The 26,491-nt window shown below is 45.3% G+C and overlaps 1 protein-coding gene across 1 annotated transcript in view; it reads left to right on the top strand.

The window, feature by feature from the left end:
- Positions 1 to 26,491, top strand: part of TMTC1 (transmembrane O-mannosyltransferase targeting cadherins 1) — a 361,323-nt gene that overhangs the window by 285,904 nt on the left and 48,928 nt on the right. Inside the window, exon 12 of the mRNA XM_029058287.2 lies at positions 9,936 to 10,079. Coding sequence (XP_028914120.2) covers positions 9,936 to 10,079 — 144 coding nt within the window. The remainder of the gene's footprint in view (positions 1 to 9,935; positions 10,080 to 26,491) is intronic.

The following is a 26,491-nucleotide window of genomic DNA, read 5'->3' as shown; positions in this document are numbered from 1 at the left end:
ACACCCTCCCCGCTACCTGAAATTCCCTCTTTCCTAGCTGATAGAGACTGTTAGCTCGTTGTGGGCAGGAAATGTCAGTTTTCTGTTGTATTGGACTTTCCCAAGCTCGTAGTACAGTGATCTGCACACAGCGCTCAATAAATACAACTGAATGAATGACTGACCAGCCTTTCCCAATTAATCCTCTTCAGTGAGGCCTTCCCCAATTAATCTCTATTCTCCCCACATTATATACACTCCCACCCTGCCCTCTCAGCCCTCCCATGCAACCTAAACACTTTAGGCCTTAACAGTCACATAGAATCTATGTGCATATTTTATCAACTCTTTTACTTCCTCCTAACTGTAGTGTAACCTGTCCCCCCCATTGTAAAATCCTTGAGGGCGGGGATTATATTTACTAATTCTCCTGTAATCTTCCACATTCTTAAATAGATCCCTCTGCAGGTGGTAGGCACTCAAATGCTGTTGATCGACTGGTTGATTTGTTTCACTTCTCCATTGGAACTGTTTCCTTGTATCAAAGAAGTAGGCATATTTGAATTAACTCGGACCATTCAACAATATTCCATTTGCTGATTTTCCCCAGTGAGCGTGATTGCCAAAATGATAAACAGCCTTTAAGATCACCCACTCTTGAAGCCCTTTCTAATATTTCACTAGGGTGTGCAACCCTCCAATACATCCCAAGCCAAAGACCTAATTCGGTTTAGCTTTCTCCTTTTACAGTTGCTGCTGTTCATTCATTCATTCATTCATTCATTCATTCATTCACTCACTCACTCACTCACTCGTATTTATTGAGCTCTTACTGTGTGGTGAGCTCTCTACTAAGCACTTGGGAGAGTACAATATAATAATAAACATACACATTCCCTGCCCACAAGCTTACAGTCTAGAGGAAGGGGGAGACAGATAGGGGTAGGGATTGTCTCTATCTGTTCCCAAATTGTACTTTCCAAGCGCTTACTACAGTGCTTTGCACACAGTACGTGCTCAATAAATACAACTGAATGAATGAAGGAATAAACTATAAGCTCATTGTGGGCAGGACATGTGTCTGTTTATTGAAGTATTGGGCTCTCCAAAGCTCTTAGCCCAGTGCTCCGCTCACAGTAAGGGCTCAGTAAATGCCATTGAATGAATGAATGAATGCATCTCTTAATTTGGGACCTCTCGTCCACATCCTGCGGAGCTTAGAACAGTGCTCGGCACATAGTAAGTACTAAACAAATGCCATCATTATTATTATCCTGCCTCTGACCTGGAACTCCCTCCCTATCTGATAGATCACCCTCTCCCCCCACTTCAAAGCCTTCTATTTAGTTGCCATTGTTTTTACGAGATGTTCTTCCCCTTGACTCTATTTATTGCCATTGTTCTTGTCTGTCCGTCTCCCCTGATTAGACGGTAAGGTAAGCCCATCAAACGGCAGGGACTGTCTCTATCTGTTGCCGACTTGTTCATTCCAAGCGCTTAGTACAGTGCTCTGCACATAGTAAGCGCTCAATAAATACTATTGAATGAATAAATGAAAGCCTTATTAAAATCACATCTCCTCCAAGAGGCCCTCCCTGACTAAGCCCTACTCCCCCTCCTTTCTGTGTCGCCCGTGCACTAGTATTTCTATTCTTTCAGCATTCGATATTCACCTCACCCTCAGCCCCACAGAATTTATGTACATATTCATAATTCATAGTAATGTCCTGTCTCCCCCCTCTAGATCTCCCCTTTTAGACTGTAAGCTCCTGGTGGGCAAGGAATGTGTCTACCTAGTCTTGTTCTTGTCTTTTTTTAATGGTACTTTTACTATGTGCCGGGCACTGTATTAAGCGCTGGGGTAGATACGAGCTAATCAGATTGGACACAGCCCAGGTCCCTCATGAGGCTCAGAGTCTTAATCCCCATTTTACAGATGAGGTAACTGAGGCACGGAGAATTTAAATGAATTGACCAAGATGCCACAGCAGACAGGGGGTGGAGCTGGGATTAGAACTTTCCACAAAGCCATGCTGCTTCCAACTCTGTTGTATTGTACTCTCTGAAGCACTTAGTACAGGTCTCTGGACCTGTGATTGATTGATTACTAAACCAAATATTTCCTAGGCCTTTCCTCTCATTTTTTCCAGGTTAGGAAACATAGCCTAGTGAATGGAGCATGGGCCTGAGAATCAGAAGGGCCTGAGTTCTAATCCTGGCTCCTCCACTTGTCTGTTGTGTGACCTTGGGCAAGTCGTTTCACTTATCTTTCGGGAAGCAGCGTGGCTCAGTGGAAAGAGCCTGGGCTTCGGAGTCAGAGGTCATGGGTTCGACTTCCGGCTCTGCCTCTTGTCAGCTGGGTGACTGTGGGCAAGTCACTTAACTTCTCTGTGCCTCAGTTACCTCATCTGTAAAATGGGGATTAACTGTGAGCCTCACGTGGGACCACCTGATTACCCTGTATCTACCCCAGTGCTTAGAACAGTGCTCTGCACAGAGTAAGCGCTTAACAAATACCAACATTATTATTATTATTATTATTCTCTGTGCCACGGTTATCTCATCTGTAAAATGGGGATTAAGATTGTGAGCCCTTTGTGGGACAGGGATTCTGTCTAACCTGATTAACTTCTATCAACCCCAGCACTTAGAACAGTGCTTGACACATAGTAAGCGCTTAACAAATCCCATCATCATCATCATAAGGATAGGGAAAGAGAGAAGTGAGTCTTTTCTACTTTGCTACTTCAGTTTCAGGAAAGATCTTTAATTCCACAGAAGCCCGTTAAATATTGTGTCATGGGAAGGGCTTGTCAAACCCTAAGTAGTGTGCATGAAAATAATTACATTTTTTGGTGGATGATAGATTACTTCTAGGACAACTAATTCCTCCCTTTTCCCACCTCTACCTTTCATCTTCCAAACCCTAGCTCCAAGTTCCAATGCACACACTAAGGAGAAAAGAAGAGCTTTCTTCTATGCCAGAAGAGAATGCAATAGCAAATATAATCCTCCACCTTTAAAATAGATACAGTAAACATGACAAATTGGTCCCCCATTTTCTGAGCCACTGAAATGACCGGGTAGGGTTTAACATCAAACATCTCAAGACTCGGAAATCCACTGCACTGGACTATTTTGGTGTAGCTTGTTGTCATTAGCAGTGGCATTTTCAAAGCCAGGAAGAAGGATAATTACTAACATGAGTTTTGCAAAGAATATACCTGTAAGAGTTAAGGACAAGATGTACTTAAATTTTTTCCGACAATTATTGTCGCGAGAGGTCTTTTGAATTATTCATTCCCCAAGGGACTGAGTCCCATTTGGCTTTTTGAGAAAAATCCACCCCCAACTAATATAAACAGACATTTAATTAAAATGAAACTCAAAGTGTGTTTGGGCCTGCATGGCAAATAGCCTGAAAATTGTATTTTAAAAGAAAACACCTCGAATTGGAAGAAAGACAAAAAGGTGATTTCTTTTCCTGATCCGGGTGTTGAAGAATTCCTTAATGAGATTTGGTTTTATTTCATAAATAATTCAGTACTTGCATTTCATTAGATGAAGCCCAAAGGAATTTCATCCTAATCAGATACACAGCGCGAGAAGGTATTTTCTAGCACACTATTTCCATTGCCAGAGACAAAAAAAAAAAATGTATGTATTATCCAGATGAAAAGCTGAGCGGGCCAAAAAATCTGTAAGTAAATGTAAATAACTACCTCAATTATTTTAGGTGATTCAGTGCAGCAAAATCTACACTCAGTGCAGAATGCAAAATCTGTACTCTTACAGGCACCTAGTACAGTGCTCTGCACACAGTAAGCGTGCAAAAAAGATGATTGAATGATTGATTGCTCTGAAAACAGTCAGATATAAAGTAATTTAAGCCTTGTGATTCCACAGCCATGGACTTGAGTACAGTGTTTTTTAAATATTGTTTCAAAAGCCAGCGGAGTTTCCTCTCTTATCCTTACACCCCTTACACCCCTTACACCCCTTAAGCAATACAACAAAGGTGTTTATTGAGCGCTTACTATGTGCAGAGCACTGAATTAAGCAGCTGGGCAGGGAATTAAAAGATAATTAATTAGTAACTGTAATCTGTGCCCACAGAAAGGTATGACCATGCATGGGTTGGGGGTCTTTTTTTAGTCCCTGAAAAAAGATCCAATTTTTGCATTAGAAGTAGCATGGAATAGTGGATAGAGCAAAGGCCAGGGAGTCAAAGGTCATGGGTTCTAATCCCGGCTCCACCACTTGTCTTCTGTGAGACCTTGGGCAAGTCGCTTTACTTCTCTGGGCCTCGGGGACCGTATCTGTAAAATGGGGATTTTAGTCTGTTATCCCCATGTGGGAGAGGGACTGTGTCCAATCTGATTTGCTTGTATTCATTCATTCAGTAGTATTTATTGAGCGCTTACCTTGTGCAGAGCCCTGGACTAAGCACTTGGAATGTACAAATCGGTAACAGATAGAGACAGTCCCTGCCCTTTGACGGGCTTACGGTCTAATCGGGGGAGACGGACAGACAAGAACAATAGCAGTAGCACTTAGTACAGTGCCTGGAACATAGTACGTGCTTAACATTATTAATAGTAGTAATAGTAAAGGGGTCCACCTCGCCCATACGGATGAGTCCTGAAGCCAGTTGTAACAATACCATCATTATTATGATTATTATTCAAATGTATTTACTGAGCACTTACAGTGGGCAGAGCATTGTACTAAGGGCTTGGAAAGTACAGTTTGGCAACAAATAGAGACAATAATAATAATAATAATAATAATGTTGGTATTTGTTAAGCGCTTACTATGTTCCGAGCACTGTTCTAAGCGCTGGGGTAGACACAGGGGAATCGGGTTGCCCCACGTGGGGCTCACAGTCTTCATCCCCATTTTACAGATGAGGTAACTGAGGCACCGAGAAGTTAAGTGACTTGCCCAAAGTCACTCTGCCCACAACGTGCTCACAGTCTAGAAGAGGGGAGACAGGCATCAAAACAAGTAAACAGGCATCAATAGCATCAATATAAATACATAGAACTATAGATATATACACATCATTAATATAAATAAATAGAATTATAAAAACAGTGCTTGGCACATAGTAAGCACTTAACAAGTACCCTAATTTGTATTATTATCGTTGTGATTTACCATTTGCGCATTGCAGCAAGTTCTGGACTAATCGCCACTAGACCGTAAGCTCTTTGTGGGCAGGGGATGTGTCTGTTTATTCTTTTATTGTACTTTCCGGAGTGCTTAGTACATTCCTTCATTCATACAATTGTATTTATTGAATGCTTGCTGTGTCAAAGCAAGGTATTAAGCACTTGAGAACAATTTAACAACAAACAGACACGTTCCTGCCCACAATGAGCTGACAGACTGGAAGGGAAGACAGCATTAATATAAATTAATTAATAAATAAATCACAGCTATATACAGGTCTATATATAAGTGCTGTGGGGATGGGAGGGAAGATGAATGAAGGAGCAAGTCAGGGCGGTGCAGAAGGGAATGGGAGAAGAGGAGAGGAGGGCTTAGTCAGGGAAGACTTCTTGGAGGAGATGGGCCTTCAATAAGGTTTTGAAGTGGGGAAGAACAGTGATGTAAGCAGTGTGGCTCAACAGAAGGAGCCCAGGCTTGGGAGTCAGAGGACGTGGGTTCAAATTCTGGCTCAGCCTCTTGTCAGCTGTGTGACTTTGGGCAAATCACTTCCCTTCTCTGTGCCTCAGTTACCTCATCTGTAAAATGGGGATTAAGACTATGAACCCCGTGTGGGACAACCTGATCACCTTGTATCCTCTCCAGCGCTTAGAACAGTGCTTTGCACATAGTAAGCGCTTAACAAATGCCATCATTATTATTATTATATGAGGAGGGAGGGCTCACACTTGTAAGTGCTCAATAAGCATGAATGAATGAATAAAATACGATGGAATAACAATAATAATGATATCTGTTAAGCACTTATGTGCCAAGCACTGTTCTAAGCGCTGGGGTAGATACAAGCTAATCAGGTTGTCCCATGTGGAGCTCACGGTCTTAATCCCCATTTTACAGATGAGGTCACTGAGGCACAGAGAAGTGAAGTGACTTGACTAAAGTCACACAGCTGACAAGTGACAGAGGTAGGATTAGAACCCATGTCATCTGGCCCCCAAGCCCGGGCTCTTTCCACTAAGCCACTCTGCTTCCTGAAGTCACACTCCTTCCTGAATTCCCTCCCCTGCCTCGCCTCGGCCGGCTCAGCGATGGGCCCAGCGGAAAGGAATTTACTGGCTCCGGCGCCAGGTCCCTTCCACCCCTGAAACTTTTCGCTGCAACTTTCCGTCCTCTACCTATTTCCTCCAGCTCCAGCTAACGGGGTCAGGAGGGAGTTGGTATATATTTTTATTACCCTATTTATTTTGTCAATGAGATGTACATCCTCTTGATTCTATTTATTGCTATTGTTTTTGTCTGTCTCCCCCGTTTAAACTGTGAGCCCGTTTTGGGCAGGGATTGTCTCTATCTGTTGCCAAATTGTCCATTCTAAGCGCTTAGTACAGTGCTCTGCATATAGTAAGCGCTCAATAAATACTACTGAATGAACTGGAAAGGAAAAGAGAGGAAAATGGACGCTCCAGAGGGTAATGAACTGTGAGCTGGATTCCAGGGCTTGCTTCATTCACTCAGTCATTCAGTCATATGTATTGAGCACTTACTGGGAGTCGAGCACTGTACTAAGCACTTGGGAGGGAGAGTACAGTTCAACAACACTCAAGGCTCTCCATCACCTCGCCCCTTCCTACCTCTCCTCCCTTCTCTCTTTCCACCGCCCACCCCGCACGCTCCGCTCCTCTGCCGCCCACCTCCTCGCCGTCCCTCGGTCTCGCCTGTCCTGCCGTTGACCCCCGGGCCGCGTCCTCCCTTGATCCTGGAACGCCCTCCCTCCTCACCTCCGACAATCTAATTCTCTTCCCCTCTTCAAAGCCCTACTTAAAGCTCACCTCCTCCAAGAGGCCTTCCCAGCCTGAGCTCCCCTTTTTCCCTCTGCTTCCCCTCTATCCCCCCCTTCACCTCCCTTCAACTAAGCCCCCTTCTCCCCCCTTTCCCTCTGCTCCTCCCCCTCTCCCGTCCCATCCCCTCAGCACTGTACTTGTCCGCTCGACTGTATATATTTTCATTACCCTATTTATTTTGTCAATGAGATGTACATAGCCCTGATTCTATTTCATTGCTATTGTTTTAATGAGATGTTCTTCCCCTCGATTCTATTTATTGCTATTGTTTTTGTCTGTCTGTCTCCCCCCATTAGACTGTAAGCCCGTCAGAGGGCAGGGACTGTCTCTATCTGTTACTGATTTGTACATTCCAAGCACTTAATACGGTGCTCTGCACATAGTAAGCGCTCAGTAAATACTATTGAATGAATAAATGAACAACAAACAGAAATATCTGTAAACTGGGGATTGAGACTCTGAGCCCCATGTGGGACAGGGACCGTGCTCAACCTGATTAGCTTATGTCTACCCCAGCGCTTAGTACCGTGCGTGGCACGTAGTAAGCGTTTAGCAGATACCTCTTAAAAAAATAGAGCAGTCACAAGAAAAGTGCATCTTCTTGCATAAGGGTTGGGTCAAACCCTTCGACTCTCTAGGCACTGGCAGGCTTAGATCCTGTTTTCGTAACTTGGCAATTGTCTGAGCGTAGCTATATTTGGAACGATTCCACGTGGCTTCTTGGAAGACAAAGATTGAAGATACCTATTAAATAATCACATTAGTCCTCGGTAAATTTCCTGGGAACAAGGAAATAAGACAGCGGTAATGCCTTGTTTCGTTTTGATTTTCTAGTAAAGATGTAATATGATCATAGTGCCTGCTAAATCAGTGCATCGAAATCTGCTGACACAGCTGGATTTCTTTGGCGTTAGCACCATGTGAAACAAAGAGCTGCAAAAGTTGCTGCGGGAAGCAGTGTGGCGTAGTGGAAAGAGCCTGGGCCCTGGAGTCAGAGGACTTGAGTTCTAATTCTAGCTCTGTCACTCATCCGCTGGGTAATCTGGGGAAAATCAGTCACTTCTCTGTACCTCAAATGCCTCCATCTGTAAAATGGGGATTAAGATTGTGGTTTCTATGGTGCCCTTGGGGAAGCAGCATAGCCTAGTGGTGAAAGCCCGGGCCTGGGAGTCAGAAGGACCTGGGTTCTGATCCCAGCTCCGCCACTTGTCTGCTGTGTGACCTTGGACAAGTCACTTCACTTCTTGGGCCTCAGTTATCTCATCTGTTAAAGGGGAATAAGACTGTGAGCCCTATGTAAGATACGGACTGTGTCCAACCTTGTATCACTTAGAACAGTGCCTGGCTCGTAGTAAACACTTAACAGATACCATTAAAAAACAAAAAAGTGGAACATGGACTGTGTCCAATCTGATTATCATGTTTCTACTCCAGCTCTTAGTACAATGCCTGGCATGTTCTAAATGCTTAAGAAATACCAGGAATAAAAAAGCAGCATAAACTCTCCTCTACTCCTGCTCCTTTTCATTCATTCAGTCATTCATTCAATTGTATTTATTGAGTGCTTACTATGTGGAAAGCACTGTACTAAGCACTTGGAATGTACGATTCAGCAACAGATAGAGACAATCCCTGCCCAACGAGGACTCACAGTCTAAACGGGGGAGACAGACAACAAAACAAAACAAGTAGTCTGGCGTCAAAATAAGATAAATAGAATCATAGATATATACACATCATTAACAAAATTAAATAGAATAATAAATAGTATACACAAATATGCACAATAGCACAACCTTTGTGGTTTGACCTTGGATTCGTCCCTTTCTTTCACCCCCACCCTCAGCCCCACAGCATGTATAACTTTCTGGCATTTATTTCAATGTCTGCCTGCCCTCTGTCAATCAATCAATCAGTGGTATTTATTGAAAGCTTATTGTGTGGTGAACCCTGTACTAAGTGCTTGGGAGAGTCCTATAAACAGGCAACATTTCTACCAATTCTTTTATATTGTAGTCTTCCAAGCGGTTAGTACAGTGTGAGAAGCATGTGGCTTAATGGAAAGAGAATGGGCTTGGGAGTCAGAGGTCATGGGTTCTAATGCTGGCTCCACCACTGTCTGCTGTGTGATCTTGGGCAAGTCACTTCACTTGTCTATGCCTCAGTTACCTCATCTGTAAAATGGGGATTGACCGTGAGCCCCACGTGGGACAACATGATTACCTTGTATGTGCCCCAGCGCTTAGAACAGTGCTTGGCACATAGTAAGCACTTAACAAACACAATTATTATTATTATTCTTACAGTGCTCTGCACACAGTAAGAGCTCAAAAAATAGTATTGATTGATTTTCAGTAGTTGCATAAGGAGACTGCCAAGGGAATGGAATTGATTTTGATGGTAGCCACATCTACGTTGGGTTTGTTGTGTAGCAGGTTGCCAAATCTTGGTCAAAGATGTGGTCAGGTCTATTTTGGTCTGCATTTTCCATGCAGAGCAGCTTAAATGAAAAAAGAGTGAAAAAGCCAGGTTTGGAGCCCAGCCTAATGTTTGGTTTTGGCGGGAGGATGAGGAGGGACTGTGACAGTTTTTGGCTTGGCATGTTGGTCTTGGCACAGTGAAGCGGCGTGGCCTAGTGGCTAGAGCCTGGGCCTGGGAATCAAGCACCTGGGTTCTAATCCCAGCTCTGCCACTTGTCTGCTGGGTGACCTTGGCCGAGTCACTTCGCTTCTCTGGGCCTCAGTTCCTTCATCTGGAAAATGGGGATTCATACTATGACCCCCGTGTGGGACAGGGACTGAGTCCAACCCGATTTGCTTGTATCCACCCCAGCATTTTGTACAGTGCCTGATATATAATAAGCATTTAACAAATACCATTATTAGTACTATTATCATTATTATCATTATTATTATCGTTGAGGCTTGACGTTTCTTCCATCCTCAGGCTGTATCCTCGCCATGCAAGCGCTCTGAACAATCTTGGGACACTGACCAAAGACACAGCAGAAGCAAAGAAATACTACCGACAGGCCCTCCAGATAAATCCCCAGCACAATAGAGCTCTCTTCAATCTTGGAAATCTACTCAAGTAAGTGAAGCATTCTCTCTCATTGTTCTCCTCCAAGAAGCCTTCCCTGACTAAGCCCTCATCTCCTCCCACTCCCTTCTAATAATAATATTAATGGTATTTGTTAAGCACTTACTATGTGCCAAGCACTGTTCTAAGTGCTGGGGTAGATACAAGATAATCAGTTTGTCCCGCGTGGGGCTCACGGTCTTAATCCTCATTTTACAGATGAGGTAACTGAGGACCAGAGAAGTGAAGTGGCTTACCCACGGTCACACAGCAGATAGGTGGCGGAGCCGGGATTAGAACCCAACGTCGTCTGACTCCCAAGCCCGGGCTCTTGCCACTAAGCCACGCTGCCTTCTGTGCCTCTCTGACTTGCTCCTTCATTCATCCTCCCTCCCATCCCCACAGCACATACGTATATGTCTGTGTGTGTGTGTATATGTGTATATATATATATATATACACACATATATGTCTCTGTGTCTGTATATGTATATATATATTCCTATTGACTCCCTGAATATATATAGGAATATAAATACCTGTCATTCATTTATCTATTCGAATCCCGGCTCTGCCACTTGTCAGCTGTGTGACTGTGGGCAAGTCACTTCACTTCTCTGTGCCTCAGTTACCTCATCTGTAAAATGGGGATTAACTGTGAGCCTCACGTGGGACCACCTGATTACCCTGTATCTACCCCAGCCCTTAGAACAGTGTTCGGCACATAGTAAGCGCTTAACAAATACCAACATTATTATTATGTTAATGTCTTTCTCCCCCTCTATACTTGTGAACTCATTGAGGGCAGGAAGGTGTCTTCTGTCTTTTGTTGTTCTGTTGTACTCTCCCAAGTGCTGACTACAGTGCTACGCACACAGTAAGCGCACAATAAATACAATCGAATGAATGAATGGAAAAGGAATCTGAGGATTCTCTTTTTTTATATGGTACTTGTTAAGCGCTTACTATGTGAAAGGCACTGTACTAAGTGCTGGGCTAAATACAAGCTATTTAGGTTGTCCCATGTGGGGCTCACTGTCTTAATCCCCGTTGTACAGATGAGGTAGCTGGGGCACAGAGAAGTGAAATGACTTGCTCAAGGTCACCCAGTAGACAAGTGGCAGAGCCGGGAATAGGACCCAGGTCCTTCTGACTCCCAGGCCCCGGGCTGTATCTACTGGGCCATGCTGTTTTCCTGAATTTCAAAAATCTTTGGTGTATTCTGGGCAGGGAACTTGTTTGCTTATTCTCTTGTATTGTACTCTCCCAAGCGCTTAGAACAGCTCTCTGCACATAGTAAGCACTCAATAAATACCGCTGATTGTTTGATGGATGACAACAGCATAATCCTCATCCTAGAGAAGCAGTGTGGCTCAGTGGAAAGAGTCCAGGCTTGGAAGTCAGAGGTCATGGGTTTGAATCCCGGCTCTGCCACTTGTCAGCTGGGTGACTGTGGGCAAGTCACTTTACTTCTCTGTACCTCAGTTCCCTCATCTGTAAAATGGGGATGAAGACTGTGAGCCTCACGTGAGACAACCCTATTTATTGCCATTGTTCTTGTCTGTCCGTCTCCCCCGATCAGACTGTAAGCCCGTCAAACGGCAGGGACCGTCTCTATCTGTTGCCGACTTGTTCATTCCAAGCGCTTAGTACAGTGCTCTGCACATAGTAAGCGCTCAATAAATACTATTGAATGAATGAATGAACAACCCAATCACCCTGTATCTCCCCCAGCGCTTAGAACAGTGCTCTGCACATAGTAAGCGCTTAGCAAATACCAACATTATCAGTATCATTATTATTATACTACTAAATAGATAGATCACCCAGACTCTTCAGAGAATACCTGCTTTGATTTCTCATCATTCATTCATTTAATAGTATTTATTAAGCACTTACAATGTGCAGAGCGCTGTACTAAGCGCTTGGAGTGTACAATTCAGCAACAGATAAAGACAAGCCCTGCCCAATAATGGGCTCACAGTCTAAACGTGAGTTACCCGTGAGCTTGAATTTACACTTTTTATTCACCCTTCCCTCAGCAGCACAGCACTTATGTCCAGATCTGTATTCCATTCATTTATATTCAAGTCTGTTTTCCCCTCAATAATTATGGTATTTGTTAAGCGCTTACTATGTGCCAAGCACTGTTCTAAGTGCTGGGGTAGACACAAGGTAATCATGTCGTCCTATGTGGGGCTCTCAGTCCCCATTTTACAGTTGAGGGAGCAAAGAAATACCACCGGCAGGCCCTCCAGATAAATCCCCAGCACAACAGAGCCCTCTTAAATCTTAGAAATCTATTCAAGTAAGTGAAGCATTCTCTCTCATTGTTCTCCTCCAAGAAGCCAAGTGGTGGAGCCGGGATTAGAACCCACATCCTCTGACTCCAGTTAACTTCTCTGGGCCTCAGTTACCTCATCGGGAAATTGGGGTTTAAGACTGAGCCCCATGTGGGGCAGGGACTGTGTCCAACCTGATTACGTCGTATCTACCTCAGCACTAAGAACAGTGCTTGGCACATAGTAAGGTCTTAACAAATGTCGTCGTTATTATTATTATTATTAGAGGAACTTACGGTCTAGAGGCGTGGCGCATCGTTATCCAGAATGAAGTGATTCTCTTCAGGCAAAAGCTTTGAAGGGAATGAGAGACAAGAGGCAAAAGAGAAAACTTGAGAGTCAGAGGATGTGAGTTCTAATCCTGACTCTGCTACTTGTCTGCTGTGTGACCTTGGGCAAGTCACTTCACTTCTCTGTGCCTCAGTTACCTCATCTGTAAAATGGGAATTAAAAACTGTGAGCCTCCAGTGGGACCAACTGATTACCTTGCATCTGCCCCAGCACTTAGAACACTGCTTGGCACTTAGGAAGCGCTTAACAAATACCATCATTATCATTATTGTTATTATTATTGTAATTATTAAAACAGTGCCAGGCACTGCAAACACTAAACATGACCTCACGACAAGGGTCGACCTGTTTGTGTCTACAATGTGACTTGGACTGTGTTAACTCCACCTTTTTTTAATGGTATTTATCGAGCGGTTACTATGTGCCAGGCACTGTTCTAAGAGCTGTCGACAGTTGTCAGTGCCACCAAATCCACAATATTCCCAGAATCCATCCCTTTCCTTTCCAACCCAAGGGCCACTCTCCTGTTCTACGACACACTTAACATCCTACCTTGACTGCTGCATCAAGCTCCTCACTGCTCCTCCCTACCCACTGCTTCCGGTTATGTCCCTCTACTTTCCATACTTCAGTCAATCAATCAATCGTATTTATTGAGCACTTAGTGCAGAGCACGGTGACGTGGATAGAACACAGGCCTGGGAGTCAGAAGGTCATGAGTTCATTCATTCATTCAATAGTATTTATTGAGCGCTTACTATGTGCAGAGCACTGTACTAAGCGCTTGGAATGTACAAATCGGTAACATTTCTACTCCCTATTCCACCACTTGTCTGCTCTGTGACTTTTGGCAAGTCACTTTGCTTCTCTGGGCCTCAGTTACCTCATCGGTAAAAAATGAGGATTAAGAATGTGAGGTCAATGTAGGACAGGGACTGTGTCCAATTGATTAACTTGTATCTACCCCAGCACTTAGAGTAATGCTTAGCACATAGTAAGCGCTTAACAAGTACCATCATTATTATTACTAAAGGCTTGGAAGTGTACAATATAGAGAAGCAGCATGGCCTAGTGGATATTTTTTTTTGCTATTTGCTATTGTTTTAATGAGATGTTCTTCCCCTTGATTCTATTTATTGCCATTGTTCTTGTCTGTCCGTCTCCCCCGATTAGAATGTAAGCCCGTCAAAGGGCAGGGACTGTCTCTTTTACCAATTTGAACATTCCAAGCGCTTAGTACAATGCTCTGCACATAGTAAGCACTCAATAAATACTATTGAATAAATGAATGAATGAATGAATAGAGTGTGGGCCTGGGAGTCAGAAGGACCTGAGTTCTAGTCCCGGCTCTGCCACTTGTCTGCTGCGTGACTCTGGGCAAGTCACTTCACTTCTCCATGCCTCAGAAACCTCATCTGTAAAATGGAGATTAAGGCTGTGAACCCCCAGTGGGACGGGCTCTGTGTCCAACCTGATTAGCTTGTATCTATTCCAGTGCTTAGTACAGAGTCTGGCACATAGCAAGCTCTTAGTAAATACCATAAAAAATATACATATATATAACAATATAACAGAGGTGAAAGACACATTCCCTGCCCAGAACGAGCTTACAGTCTAGAGGGGGAGGCAGGCATGAGTGTGGCTCACTGGAAAGAGCACGGGCTTTGGAGTCATTCATTCATTCATTCAATAGTATTTATTGAGCGCTTACTATGTGCAGAGCACTGTACTAAGCGCTTGGGATGAACAGGTCGGCAACAGATAGAGACAGTCCCTGCTGTTTGACGGGCTTACAGTCTAATCGGGGGAGGCGGACAGACAAGAACAATGGCACTAAACAGCGTCAAGGGGAAGAACATCTCGTGAAAACCGATGGCAACTAAATAGAATCAAGGCGATGTACAATTCATTAACAAAATAAATAGGGTAACGAAAATATATACAGTTGAGCGGACGAGTACGGTGCTGTGGGGATGGGAAGGGAGAGGTGGAGGAGCAGAGGGAAAAGGGGAAAATGAGGCTTTAGCTGCGGAGAGGTAATGGGGGGATGGCAGAGGGAGTAGAGGGGGAAGAGGAGCTCAGTCTGGGAAGGCCTCTTGGAGGAGGTGATTTTTAAGTAAGGTTTTGAAGAGGGAAAGAGAATCAGTTTGGCGGAGGTGAGGAGGGAGGGCGTTCCAGGACCGCGGGAGGACGCGACCCGGGGGTCGACGGCGGGATGGGCGAGGCCGAGGGACGGTGAGGAGGTGGGCGGCAGAGGAGCGGAGCGTGCGGGGTGGGCGGTAGAAAGAGAGAAGGGAGGAGAGGTAGGAAGGGGCAAGGTGATGGAGAGCCTTGAAGCCTAGAGTGAGGAGTTTTTGTTTGGAGCGGAGGTCGATAGGCAACCACTGGAGTTGTTTAAGAAGGGGAGTGACATGCCCAGATCGTTTCTGCAGGAAGATGAGCCGGGCAGCGGAGTGAAGAATAGACCGGAGCGGGGCGAGAGAGGAGGAAGGGAGGTCAGAGAGAAGGCTGACACAGTAGTCTAGCCGGGATATATCGAGAGCCCGTAATAGTAAGGTAGCCGTTTGGGTGGAGAGGAAAGGGCGGATCTCGGCGATATTGTAGAGGTGAAACCGGCAGGTCTCGGTAACGGATAGGATGTGTGGGGTGAACGAGAGGGACGAGTCAAGGATGACACCGAGATTGCGGGCCTGCGGGACGGGAAGGATGGTCGTGCCATCCACGGTGATGGAGAAGTCTGGGAGCGGACCGGGCTTGGGAGGGAAGATGAGGAGCTCAGTCTCGCTCATGTTGAGTTTTAGGTGGCGGGCCGACATCCAGGTGGAGACGTCCCGGAGGCAGGAGGAGATGCGAGCCTGAAGGGAGGGGGAGAGGACAGGGGCGGAGATGTAGATCTGCGTGTCATCTGCGTAGAGATGGTAGTCAAAGCCGTGAGAGCGGATGAGTTCACCGAGGGAGTGAGTGTAAATGGAGAACAGAAGAGGGCCGAGAACTGACCCTTGAGGAACTCCAACAGTTAAAGGATGGGAGGGGGAGGAGGCTCCAGCGTAGGAGACCGAGAATGATCGGCCAGAGAGGTGAGAGGAGAACCGGGAGAGGACAGAGTCCGTGAAGCCAAGGTGAGATAAGGTATGGAGGAGGAGGGGATGGTCGACAGTGTCAAAGGCAGCAGAGAGGTCAAGGAGGATCAGAATGGAGTAGGAGCCATTGGATTTGGCAAGAAGGAGGTCATGGGTGACCTTAGAGAGAGCAGTCTCGGTAGAGGTCATGGGTTCAAACCCCGGCTCTGCCACTTGCCAGCTGTGTGACTTTGGGCAAGTCACTTAACTTCTCGGTGCCTCAGTTCCCTCATCTGTAAAATGGGGATTAAGACTGTGAGCCCCACGTGGGACAACCTGATTACCCTGTGTCTACCCCAGCGCTTAGAACAGTGCTCGACACATAGTAAGCGCTTAACAAATACCAACATTATTATTATTATTATTATAAATAAATAAATTATGGGTAAATAAATCACTCTGCTACCTGGGAATCATTTTTCTGAAATATTATTCTGCCCATATTCCATTCTTCAAAAGCCTCCAAAGGTTATACATCCTTCTCTATATCAAGCCGAAACTCCTGGCCCTTGGTTTTAAGGCACTCAATCAGCTTTTTCCATCCTATTCACTCACTCTCTTCTCTCTCTTCAACCCACTCACAATCAGAGTTCCCCTTAAGATAGCCTACTCATTCTGGCTCATTCGCATCTTTCCCACCACTGACCTCTGGCTCATGCCCCCCTTGTTAGTTGGATAGTAATGAAAATAATAGTAATAATAATTGTGATTTTTTATTGTTTATGATGTGCCTAGCACTGTTCTAAGTGCTGGGAGAGATACAGAATAATTGGGTTGGACACAATCCCTGTCCCACAGGTGTACCGGGTGGGACCGGAGCCTGCGTAGACTGCCCGTCCCCCGTAGATCGATAATAACGGAATACTGAAGAAAGAGGTGGATAAGTCCAGGTTGATGGTTTATTTAGAGTGGAACGCAGGGGTGCTTACCCACAGAACAGTTCGCGGCGGCTGGCGGACTTAGAGAGATCACACCGCACCCTCCCCCCGCATGCACTGCCTTATTTCCCCTCTGGTGTGCCAAAAACAAAGGGGGCCCTGGATGGGCGAAGGGGAGGGAGGAATCGGCCACCTGGCTCGATGCTCCCTTCCATATATCTCTGGGGCCCCAAGATTGGAGAGGCGGTATGTCCTTGGCGGTCATTCACCATATGGTCTTGTTGCTGCCGTGGGACCTCCTTCTTCCGGCAGGTCCGTCTTCCTCCCACCCAGGGTTGGCACTACGCCGGCACTGTGCAATTAACGAGGCAGGATGGAGTGGGGGTCGGCCTTAACTGTGCTAGCCCAAATGTTTCCCATGGAGTCTGACCATAAAACAGGGGTCTCACACTCTTAATCCCCATTTTCCAGATGAGGTAACTGAGGCACAGAGAAATGAAGTGATTTGTCCAAGGTCACGTAGCAATCATGTGGTGGAGTTGGAATTAGAACCCAGGTCCTCTGACTTCCAGCCCTACACTCTTCCCCCCACACTGCTTCTCCTCCCTCCCTCTTCAAATCCCCTTCTCTCTTCAGATCCCACAGCCTCTCTCCGTCTTCAAAAACGTTTTGAACCACAGTCCCTCCCAGAGGCCCTCCCTGATTAATTTCTAATCTCCTTCTTTTATAAAATAATAATCATGGTATTTCTTAAGCACTCACTGTGTACTATGCACTTTACTAAGCAATGAGGTCGATACAGTTAATCAGGTCCCACATGGGACTCACAGTCTAAGAGGAGGGAAAATAGATATTGATCCCCATTTTGCAGGTGAGCGAACTGAGGTGAAGAGAAGTTAAGTGACCTGCCTAAAGTCCTTCATCAGACAAATGGCAGAGCCGGAATTAGAACCCAGGTCCTTCTGACTCCAAGACCTGTGCTCTATCCACTAGGCCATACTGAACTCCTCTCCAGCACTTCTACACCACTTGAGCACATATTCACAACTTCTCATTCCTCATCTAAAAGACTACTTAAGCATTCTCATACACATTTCCTTTTCCTTCTTCCTCCTGTCTACCCTGCCTGATCATAGACTCCTCCAGGGCAAGAATATTCATTCAATAGTATTTATTGAGCGCTTACTATGTGCAGAGCACTGTACTAAGCGCTTGGGATGAACAAGTCGGCAACAGATAGAGACAGTCCCTGCCGTTTGACGGGCTTACAGTCTAATCGGGGAAAAAGAATACCATTTATAACTCCATTTTACTCTCCCAAATAGTATATTGTACTAAGCACTGGGAGAGAATTCAGAGGGGCTCATTCAATCAATCAATCAGTGGTATTGATTGAGTGCATACTTTGTGCAGAGCACTGTACTAAGTACTTGCAAGAGTGTGGCACAGCAGAATAGGCAAACACAATCCCTGTCCAGAGTAAACTGGCCGTTGGTGAACCCACAGTTTAAGAGTATGAAAGAGGGGAGGAAATGGTGACAGACACTAAAAACCCTCAACATTAGAAAAATATTTCTTACTTGGTTAATATTTCCTCCTACTAGGTAGAAATTTGAACTAGGAGAGAAAGGAGAAAAGTCAGTGGAACGGAGATCTCCTCAAACCAGGGAGGATACCTTTCGGAAAGACGAATTGGAAAATGTGGTGACGATAAGTGTTTATTTCGGAGGCAATTTTGACGAGAGCTATCTAAAGCGAATTCTTTTTTTCCAGGCTCTCAAGTGCTCCAGGCTTCATGGACTAGTTATTTCTTTTTATATAGTTATAAATGCATGTTTCAGGAAGATATTACTTTAGTTCAATTTTTTTTTGTGGCTCTTCCTGATAAGTACTTACTATGTACCAGAACTGTACTAAGTATTCATTCCTTCAATCGTATTTATTGAGCGCTTACTGTGTGCAGAGCACTAAGCGCTTGAAATGTACAATTCGGCAACAGATAGAGACAATCCTTGCCCAACAACAGGCTCACAGTCTAAAAAGTACTAGGGTAGATACAGTTAATCAGGTTGGACACAGTCCCTGTCCCTGTCCCCGTCTCGATTTTACAGGTGAGGTAACTGAGGCACAGAGAAGTTAAAGTGATTTTCCCCAGGTCACACAGCAGATAAGTGGCAGAGCGGGAATTAGAACCCAGGTCCTTCTGACTCCAAGGCCCAGGCTTTATCCCCTAGGAAAAACTGCTTCTACTTGGAAGCCATAAACAATCCAAATCCACCAACTACCTTCCAAAAAAATAAAGCTGGCAAAATTCTTCTGAATGCTTTTTTTGATATCCCAGATTATAGGGTTTGAAGTAAATGTGACTTCAAGGGTAATGTGGATTTATGTTTAATTGGCCTGTTCTTTCTGAAGGATTTAATTGGTGAGCTATGAAATGGTACCACATTGTTTGGAAAGATACCATGCAATTACGGTCGTAGCATTGCAGTGAATTCGGCTCTGCAGAAAAGAATGATAGAGATTCTTTTAAATCTTATTTTGCATAATTCCAATGCAGAGATGATTATCATAATCTTGCTTTACCGAATTATTCCTTTCTATCTTGAATTAGGATATAAATTAGGATATAAATTAAATTTAAAAGAACCAACCATTTGAAACCTAGCACTTTTTACCTTGTTTTTACTCCTTCAAACGTTTTTGGAAAGATAGCAAAAATTGAACATGTGTTTCTCTTTCTGACTTAATTGCTGCTGTCTGCTGTGTGACCTTGGGCAAGTCACTTCACTTCTCTGTGCCTCAGTTCCCTCATCTGTAAAATGGGGATAAAGACTGTGAGCTCCATGAGAGACTGTGTCCATCTTGATTTGCTTGTATAGACCCCAGTGCTTAGTACAGTGATTGGCACATAGTAAGTGCTTAACAAATACCACACAGTCCAAAATAACAAGAATAATAGTGGTATTTGTTAAGCGCTTACTATGTGCCAGACACTGTACTAAGCGCTGGGGTAGATATAAGCAAATCGGGTTGCAAACAGTCCCTGTCCCACGAGGGGTTCATGGTCTCACTCCCCATTTTTACAGATGAGGGAACTGAGGCCCAGAGAAGTTCATACAGCAGACTAGTGGCAAAAGTGGGATTAGAACCCATGACCTTCTGACTCTTAGGCCCATGCTCTATCCACAACGCCACGCTGCTTCCCAAGAATATCAAACATTATATATTAAAAGTTCAATGAAAACTGATCAAGTTTTTTTTCCACTTTGTTTATCTTTCCCAAAATCATGTTCTTTCAAAGTTATCATTCTTTCCACAACTTTGAACTTGTATTCGATTAAGAGACTCAGATTAGTTATTAAACTTCATCATCAGTGTAAAAGACATTATTGGGCACCTATCGTATGGCAGAATACAATGCTAGACGCTTGAGGCTAGAGGTTTTCCCTGCCCTCGAGGAGTTTCCTGTGAAGTGCTAGAAATAATCAGACAGAAATTCCCACATTTGCAGGAAATAAGGAAAGACTAGATACAGATGATGAAAAAACACAAGTAACTACTATAAATAGATAATAAACATAAGGACACGAGTTCTAACGTATCTACTGATTCTCCCGAGTGCTTAGTACAGTGATCTACACACAGTAAGCGCTCAATAAATATGATTGATAGATTGATTTTAAGGTGACTGTGGTGGGAGGATATAACCGTAAGCATCGGGGATTGACTTTTGAGGTGGCTTTTGATGGAAGGGAGGGATGGGGTCTTCTAAAGCTGAGGCAGAAGAGTTTCTCACCAGGGCGATTAGACTGTAAGCCCGTCAAACGGCAGGGACCGTCTCTATCTGTTGCCGACTTGTTCATCCCAAGCGCTTAGTACAGTGCTCTGCACATAGTAAGCGCTCAATAAATACTATTGAATGAAAGGGCGGAGGGTTGGAATCAGGGGCGAGGTGTCATGAGAAGGAGAACTTGGGTGAGCTAATTGAACTAGCAGGGGTGGAGTGGGAGAAGGGAATGGATACAAAGAGGCCATGAAGTTAAGCCAAGATGTCCTTAAACTTGCCTTGTCTTATGCGGTCGAGTCGTCTCTGACCCATAGCGACTCCATGGACACGTCTCTCTCAGAATGCCCTGCCTCCATCTGCAGTCATTCTGGTAGAAGGTCCAGAGAGTTTTCTTGGTAAAAATCTGGAAGGGGTTGACCACTGCCTCCTTCCCACAGTCAACTAGTCTCTGCCCCTGACTCTCCCGTGCTGCTGCTGCCCAGCATGGGTGAGTCTTGACTTGTAGCCGAAAGCCTTCCACTGGCTACCCACTGGCCAAGCTAGGAGTGGAATGGACAGGCCTCTGCTTGACTCTCCCTCCTGTAGCCGAGACTGGTAGTGTACTGGAAACTCCCCAGGTGCCATCCTGGGAGGGGTAAAATTGCCTAGTAGTAGACTAATTAAGCGTGGCCTAGTGAATAGCATACTGGCCGGGGAGTCAGAAGGACCTGGGTTTTAATTCCGTCTCTGTCACTTGTCTACCGTGTGACCTTGGGCAAGTCACTCCAGTTCTCTGGGCCTCGGTTCCCTCATCTGTAAAATGGGGATTAAGACTGTGACCCCTTTGTTGAACATGGACTGTATCCAACCTGATTATCCCCTCTCCAGTCCCTCCCCTCTTCTGTCCCTTCTTCAACTCTCCAGTCTTTCCCAGTAGTATCTCTAGAGGAGATCGCCTGCCTTCTCTCAAATTCCACCCCGTCCACCTGGGCATCCGACCCCATTCCTTTCATCAAAACACTTGCCCCCTCCCCAACTGCCATCTTGAACTGTTCTCTCTCCAGTGGCTTCTTCCTTACTGCTTTTAAACAGGCCCACGTCTCCTCTGTCTTAAAAAAACCCTCCCTTGACCCTCCGGCTTCCTCCAGTTATCTCCCCATCTCCCTCCTGCCATTCCTCTCCAAACTCCTTGAGCTAGCTGTCTACACCCTCTGTCTCAAGTTCCTCTCCTCCGATTCTTTCCTTGACCCCCACGCCACAGAAACGGTTCTCTCAAAGGTCACCGATGATCTCCTTCTTGCCAAATCCAACGGCTTCTACTCCATCCTAATCCTCCTCCACCTCTCACTTGCCTTTGACACTGTGGACCACTCCCTTCTCCTGGAAACATTATCCAACCTTGGCTTCACTGACACTGTCCTCTCCTGCTTCTCCTCCTAGCTCTTTGGCCGTTCATTCCCAGTCTCTTTGCCGGCTCCTCCTCTGCCTCCCCTACTTTGACTGTGGGGTTCCCTGAAGGTTCAGTTCTGGGTCCACTTCTGTTTTCCATCTACACCCACTCCCTTGGAAAATTCATTCGCTCACACAGCTCCAACTACCACCTCTATGTGGGTGACACCCAGATCTCCATCTCCAGCCCTGATCTTTCTCTCTCTTTCTGCAGTCTCGCATTTCCTGCTGCCTTCAAGACAGCTCTACTTGGAGGTCTTCCCGTCACCTCAAATTTGATATAGCTAAAACTGAACCTATCTTCTTATCCAAAACATTAATGCAAGCACTTATCCTATCCTGCCTTGATTATTATATCAGCCTCCTTGCTGACCTTCCTGCTTCCTGTCTCTCCCCACTCCAATCCATACTTCACTCTGCTGCCCGATTCATTTTCCTTCAAAATCATTCAGACCACGTCCCCCCACCCCCAAGAAACTCCAGTGATTGCTCATCCACCTCCGCATCAAACAAAAACTCCTTACTAGTGGCTTTAAAGGCTAGGGAAGCAGCATGGCCTAGTGGAAAGAGCAGGGGCCTGGAAGTCAGAGGTTGTGGGTTCTAATCCCACCTCTGCTGTGTGACCTGGGACAAGTCACTTACCTTTAGTGCTTAGAACAGTGCTTGGCACATAGCATTTAACAAAAACCATCATTATCATTATTATTCTCTGGGCCTCAGTTACCTCATCTGGAAAACGGGGATTACGACTCTGAGCCCCATGTGGAGCGGGGACTGTGTCTGAACTGATTACCTTGTATCTACCCCAGTGCCTAGAACAGTGTTTTGCACATAGTAAGCACTTAACAAATATCACTATTATCATTATTATTATATGGGCGAGGTTTGGGGTGCAAAAGGAGCCACAGGGCAATGGGAAAGGTAGGGAGCCATTTTAAAGAGAGGCAGGGGGGCTGAGCAGAAGCCAGGGGGCAAGGAGGGGGCTTGAAGTCACCAGGAAGGACAATCAGTCAGTTGTATTTATTGAGCACTTACTGTGTGCAGAGCACTGTACTAAGCGCTTGGGAGAGTACAATATAACAATGACAGACACATTCCTTGTCCACAACGAGCTTATACGTCCGTCTTATTTCCAAAGAAATACCATGCGTAGCAATTAATTCTGGTATTTGTTCAGCGCTTACTATGCGCCTGGCACTTTACCATCGGATTGGAACACAGTCCCTGCCCTCGTGGGGGTCACGCTCTCAAATCCCCATTTTACTGATGAGGTAACTGAGCCATCGAAAAATGAAGTGACTTGCCCAAGGTCACACGACAGACAAGTGGCAGAGCCAGGATTAGAACCCATGTCCTTTTGACTCCCTAGCCCTTGCTGTATATGCAGATAGCGCTAGTATAACCGAGACGGCTACTGCTGTGATGTCTAAGCCCATAGGTACCCTGTATCTTCCCCACCGCTTAGACCAGTGCTCTGCACATAGTAAGCACTTAACAAATACCAACATTATTATTATTATTATTACTAAAGCCGAGGCGGAATAATGTAGAAACGACGTAAGTGCAGTTGGTGGTCCTAACTAGAAATGCAGTTTTATGACTGCCGGTAATATGAAGTAATATTGATGAAAGCTGATTTTCAAGACTCAGAACCCCATGACATTTCAATTGCTTGGGGTTTTCTTCCCAGTAGCAAAAATTCTTGAATTTCACCCATGTATTTTTGGCTCTTTCCATGAACACTTCACTGAACCTTCTAAACTAACCTTTTATGATTCTGTTTTACTCACTTCCTTTATAAGTGATTGAGAAGGAACGGCTTGCCCCACCAGCTTCTCTAATTTATTTTGATTACCAGTGACTTAACAGGGCACTTGGAAAGCAAAATTCATTTTTGCTTTGAATGGGCCTTTTTCGGAGGAGAGGTTTAGGGAAATGGAGGGAGAGTCTCTCTCCTCTAGAGAAATGAGGGGCTCAGAAATAGGTGGACCATGGGAGAGGATTCTTGAATGTAGGAAGGAAACTACATTCCTAGGGAAGCATTATAACCCAGTGGAGAGATCCTGGGTTCTAATCCTGGCTCTTCGACTTGCCTACTGTGTGAACTTGAGCAAATCGTGAAACTCCTTTCTGCCTCAGTTACCTCATCTGTCAAATGGGGATTAAGTAGTGCTCCCTCCTGTTTAGACTGTGAGCCCCGTCTGGGACAGTGATTGTGTACAACCTGTTTATCTTATATCTGCCCGAGCACTTAGTACAGTGTGGGGCGCATAGTAATCGCTTAATGCTACCATTTAAAAAAAAATCATTTAGAGCGTGAAATTGTAATGGCAAAAGAATCCATTAGACACTTAGGTTCTTCCTTCCCAGACTGTAAACTCGTTGTGGGCAAGGGAATGTGTCTGTCAACTCTGTTGTAGTCTCCCAAGCGCTTACTTAGTACATTGTTCTGCACACAACACCGGGATCAATAAATACCATTAATTGGTCGATCTATTTTAGTTGCCGACTGCATTAAGCCACATACCTCTCGCCCACGTCCTGCCTCTGGCCTGGAACGCCCTCCCTCCTCATATCCGACAGATAATTACTCTCCCACCCTTCAAAGCCTTATTGAGGTCCCATCTCCTCCAAGAGGCCTTCCCTGATTCAGCCCTCCTTTCCTTTTCTCCCGCTCCCTTCTGCATCACCCTGACTTGCTCCCCTTATTCATCCCCTCTTCCAGCCTCACAGCACTTATGTGCAGATCTCTAATTTTATATATTTATATTAAATGTCTGTCTGCCCCCCAGATGGTAAGCTCATTGTTGTGGGCAGGGAATGAGTCCGTTTATTGTACTGTACCCTCCCAAGCACTTATTATAGTGCTCTGCACACAGTAAGCACTCAATAAATGTGACTGAATGAATGAACTACATAAGCTAAGCTGTGGAGAAGCGGTAAGTTCAGTTGCACCATGTGAGAGGGACAATTTGCTAGTCTTTGCTGGAAATGGCTCTAGAATTCTCCTGTTGTTGCCATTTGCCACGTGGATAAGCTTGTTTTCATGACTCATTCATTCATTCAATTGTATTTATTGAGCGCTTACTGTGTGCAGAGCACTGTACTGAGTGTTTAGAAAGTACAACTCAGCAACTGATAGAGACAATCCCTACCCATCAGTGGGCTCACAGTCTAGAAGGGGGAATAATAATGATGGTATTTGTAAAGCGCTTACTATGTGCCAAGCACTGTTCTAAGCACTGGGGGAGATACAGGGTAATCAGGTTGTCCCACGTGGGGCTCACAGTCTTCATCCCCATTTGATAGATGAGGGAACTGAGGCCCAGAGAAGTGAAGGGACTTGCCCAAAGTCACACAGTTGACACGTAAGGTCTCACAGCTAAGTGGCAGAGCCGGGCTTAGGACCCAGGTCCTCTGACTCCCAGGCCTGGGCTCTTTCCACTAAGCCACGCTGCTTCACTCCTCTCTCCTCCATACGTTCCATCGTCACCCCCTCCAATACTGCCCACCGTTAAACCTGTGTCCCGTCCTTGGGTCTGAGACCATCTCCCTCCCGCCTGTCCCCCTCCCGACCGTGTTAGCCTGAACGTTGAACCCACCCCACCGCCTTTTAGCAAAAATCACTCACCTTGCTATTCCTCAACCTCATCCTCACCACATCAATCCCACCCCAGCCTTGGCAGTTTCATTCCCCGGAATCACTGGGCCCCACCGTGGGTTGTTGGAATTGATGGGGAGGGGGTGTCAGGGAGAAGGAAAGTGGGGAGGTTAGAGGCCACCTGATCTGATTTCATCCACACTGCTTGTGTGAGTAAAAAAAATAAGTCTGTTATCTGACATTGACTCTCTCCCCCCTTCAAACCTTATTGAAGGCCCATCTCCTCCAAGAAGCCTTCCTTGACTAAGCCCTCCTTTCCTCTTCTCCCGTTCCCTTCTGCGTCATCCTGACTTGCTTCCTTAGTTCATCCCTCCCCTCCCAGCCCCATAACACTTTTGTCCATATTTGTCATTTATTTATTTCTATTAATGTCTGTCTCCCCCTCCGGACTGTAAGCTCCTTGTGGTCAGGGAGTGTGTCTGTTCTATTGTACTCTCCCAAGCAATTAGTACAGCGCTTTGCACACAGAAAGCACTCATTAAATACAATTGACTGACTGACTGACTGACTGACTGACTGACTGACAATAGCTGGGAGATCTCTAGTCCTCCACAGCCAACCGATCTTTCCCTCTGCTATGTAAACTGTAGAATTACTGTCTTAGTCCACAGCCAAGTAGTGGAATCCATTTAATCTCTCTTTTATCTGCCCCTCTGGGTATATGAGATTAGGGTAAATAAGAGCTGAAGTGGTTTTTCTTCTTGAATTTAAGTGAATTCCCAGTAATTGCTGAAAGATCCCCAGGGAAAGTAGCTAAAGTGGGTCATCTGAATGATAATGGTGGTCGTGACCTTCTTTATGTGGCCCCTACTGAATCCCTTCTCCTCTCAGGGTGGCACCTGGAGAGTTTCCAGTCCTCTACCGGTCTCGGCTATGGGAGGGAGAGTCAAGCAGAGGCCTGTCCATTCCGTCCCT

This window comes from Ornithorhynchus anatinus, chromosome 2 (assembly GCF_004115215.2).
Source record: "Ornithorhynchus anatinus isolate Pmale09 chromosome 2, mOrnAna1.pri.v4, whole genome shotgun sequence".
Taxonomy (NCBI): domain Eukaryota; kingdom Metazoa; phylum Chordata; class Mammalia; order Monotremata; family Ornithorhynchidae; genus Ornithorhynchus; species Ornithorhynchus anatinus.
The sequence above is the reverse complement of the archived record's forward strand: the minus strand, read 5'-3'. Positions and strand labels throughout refer to the sequence as shown.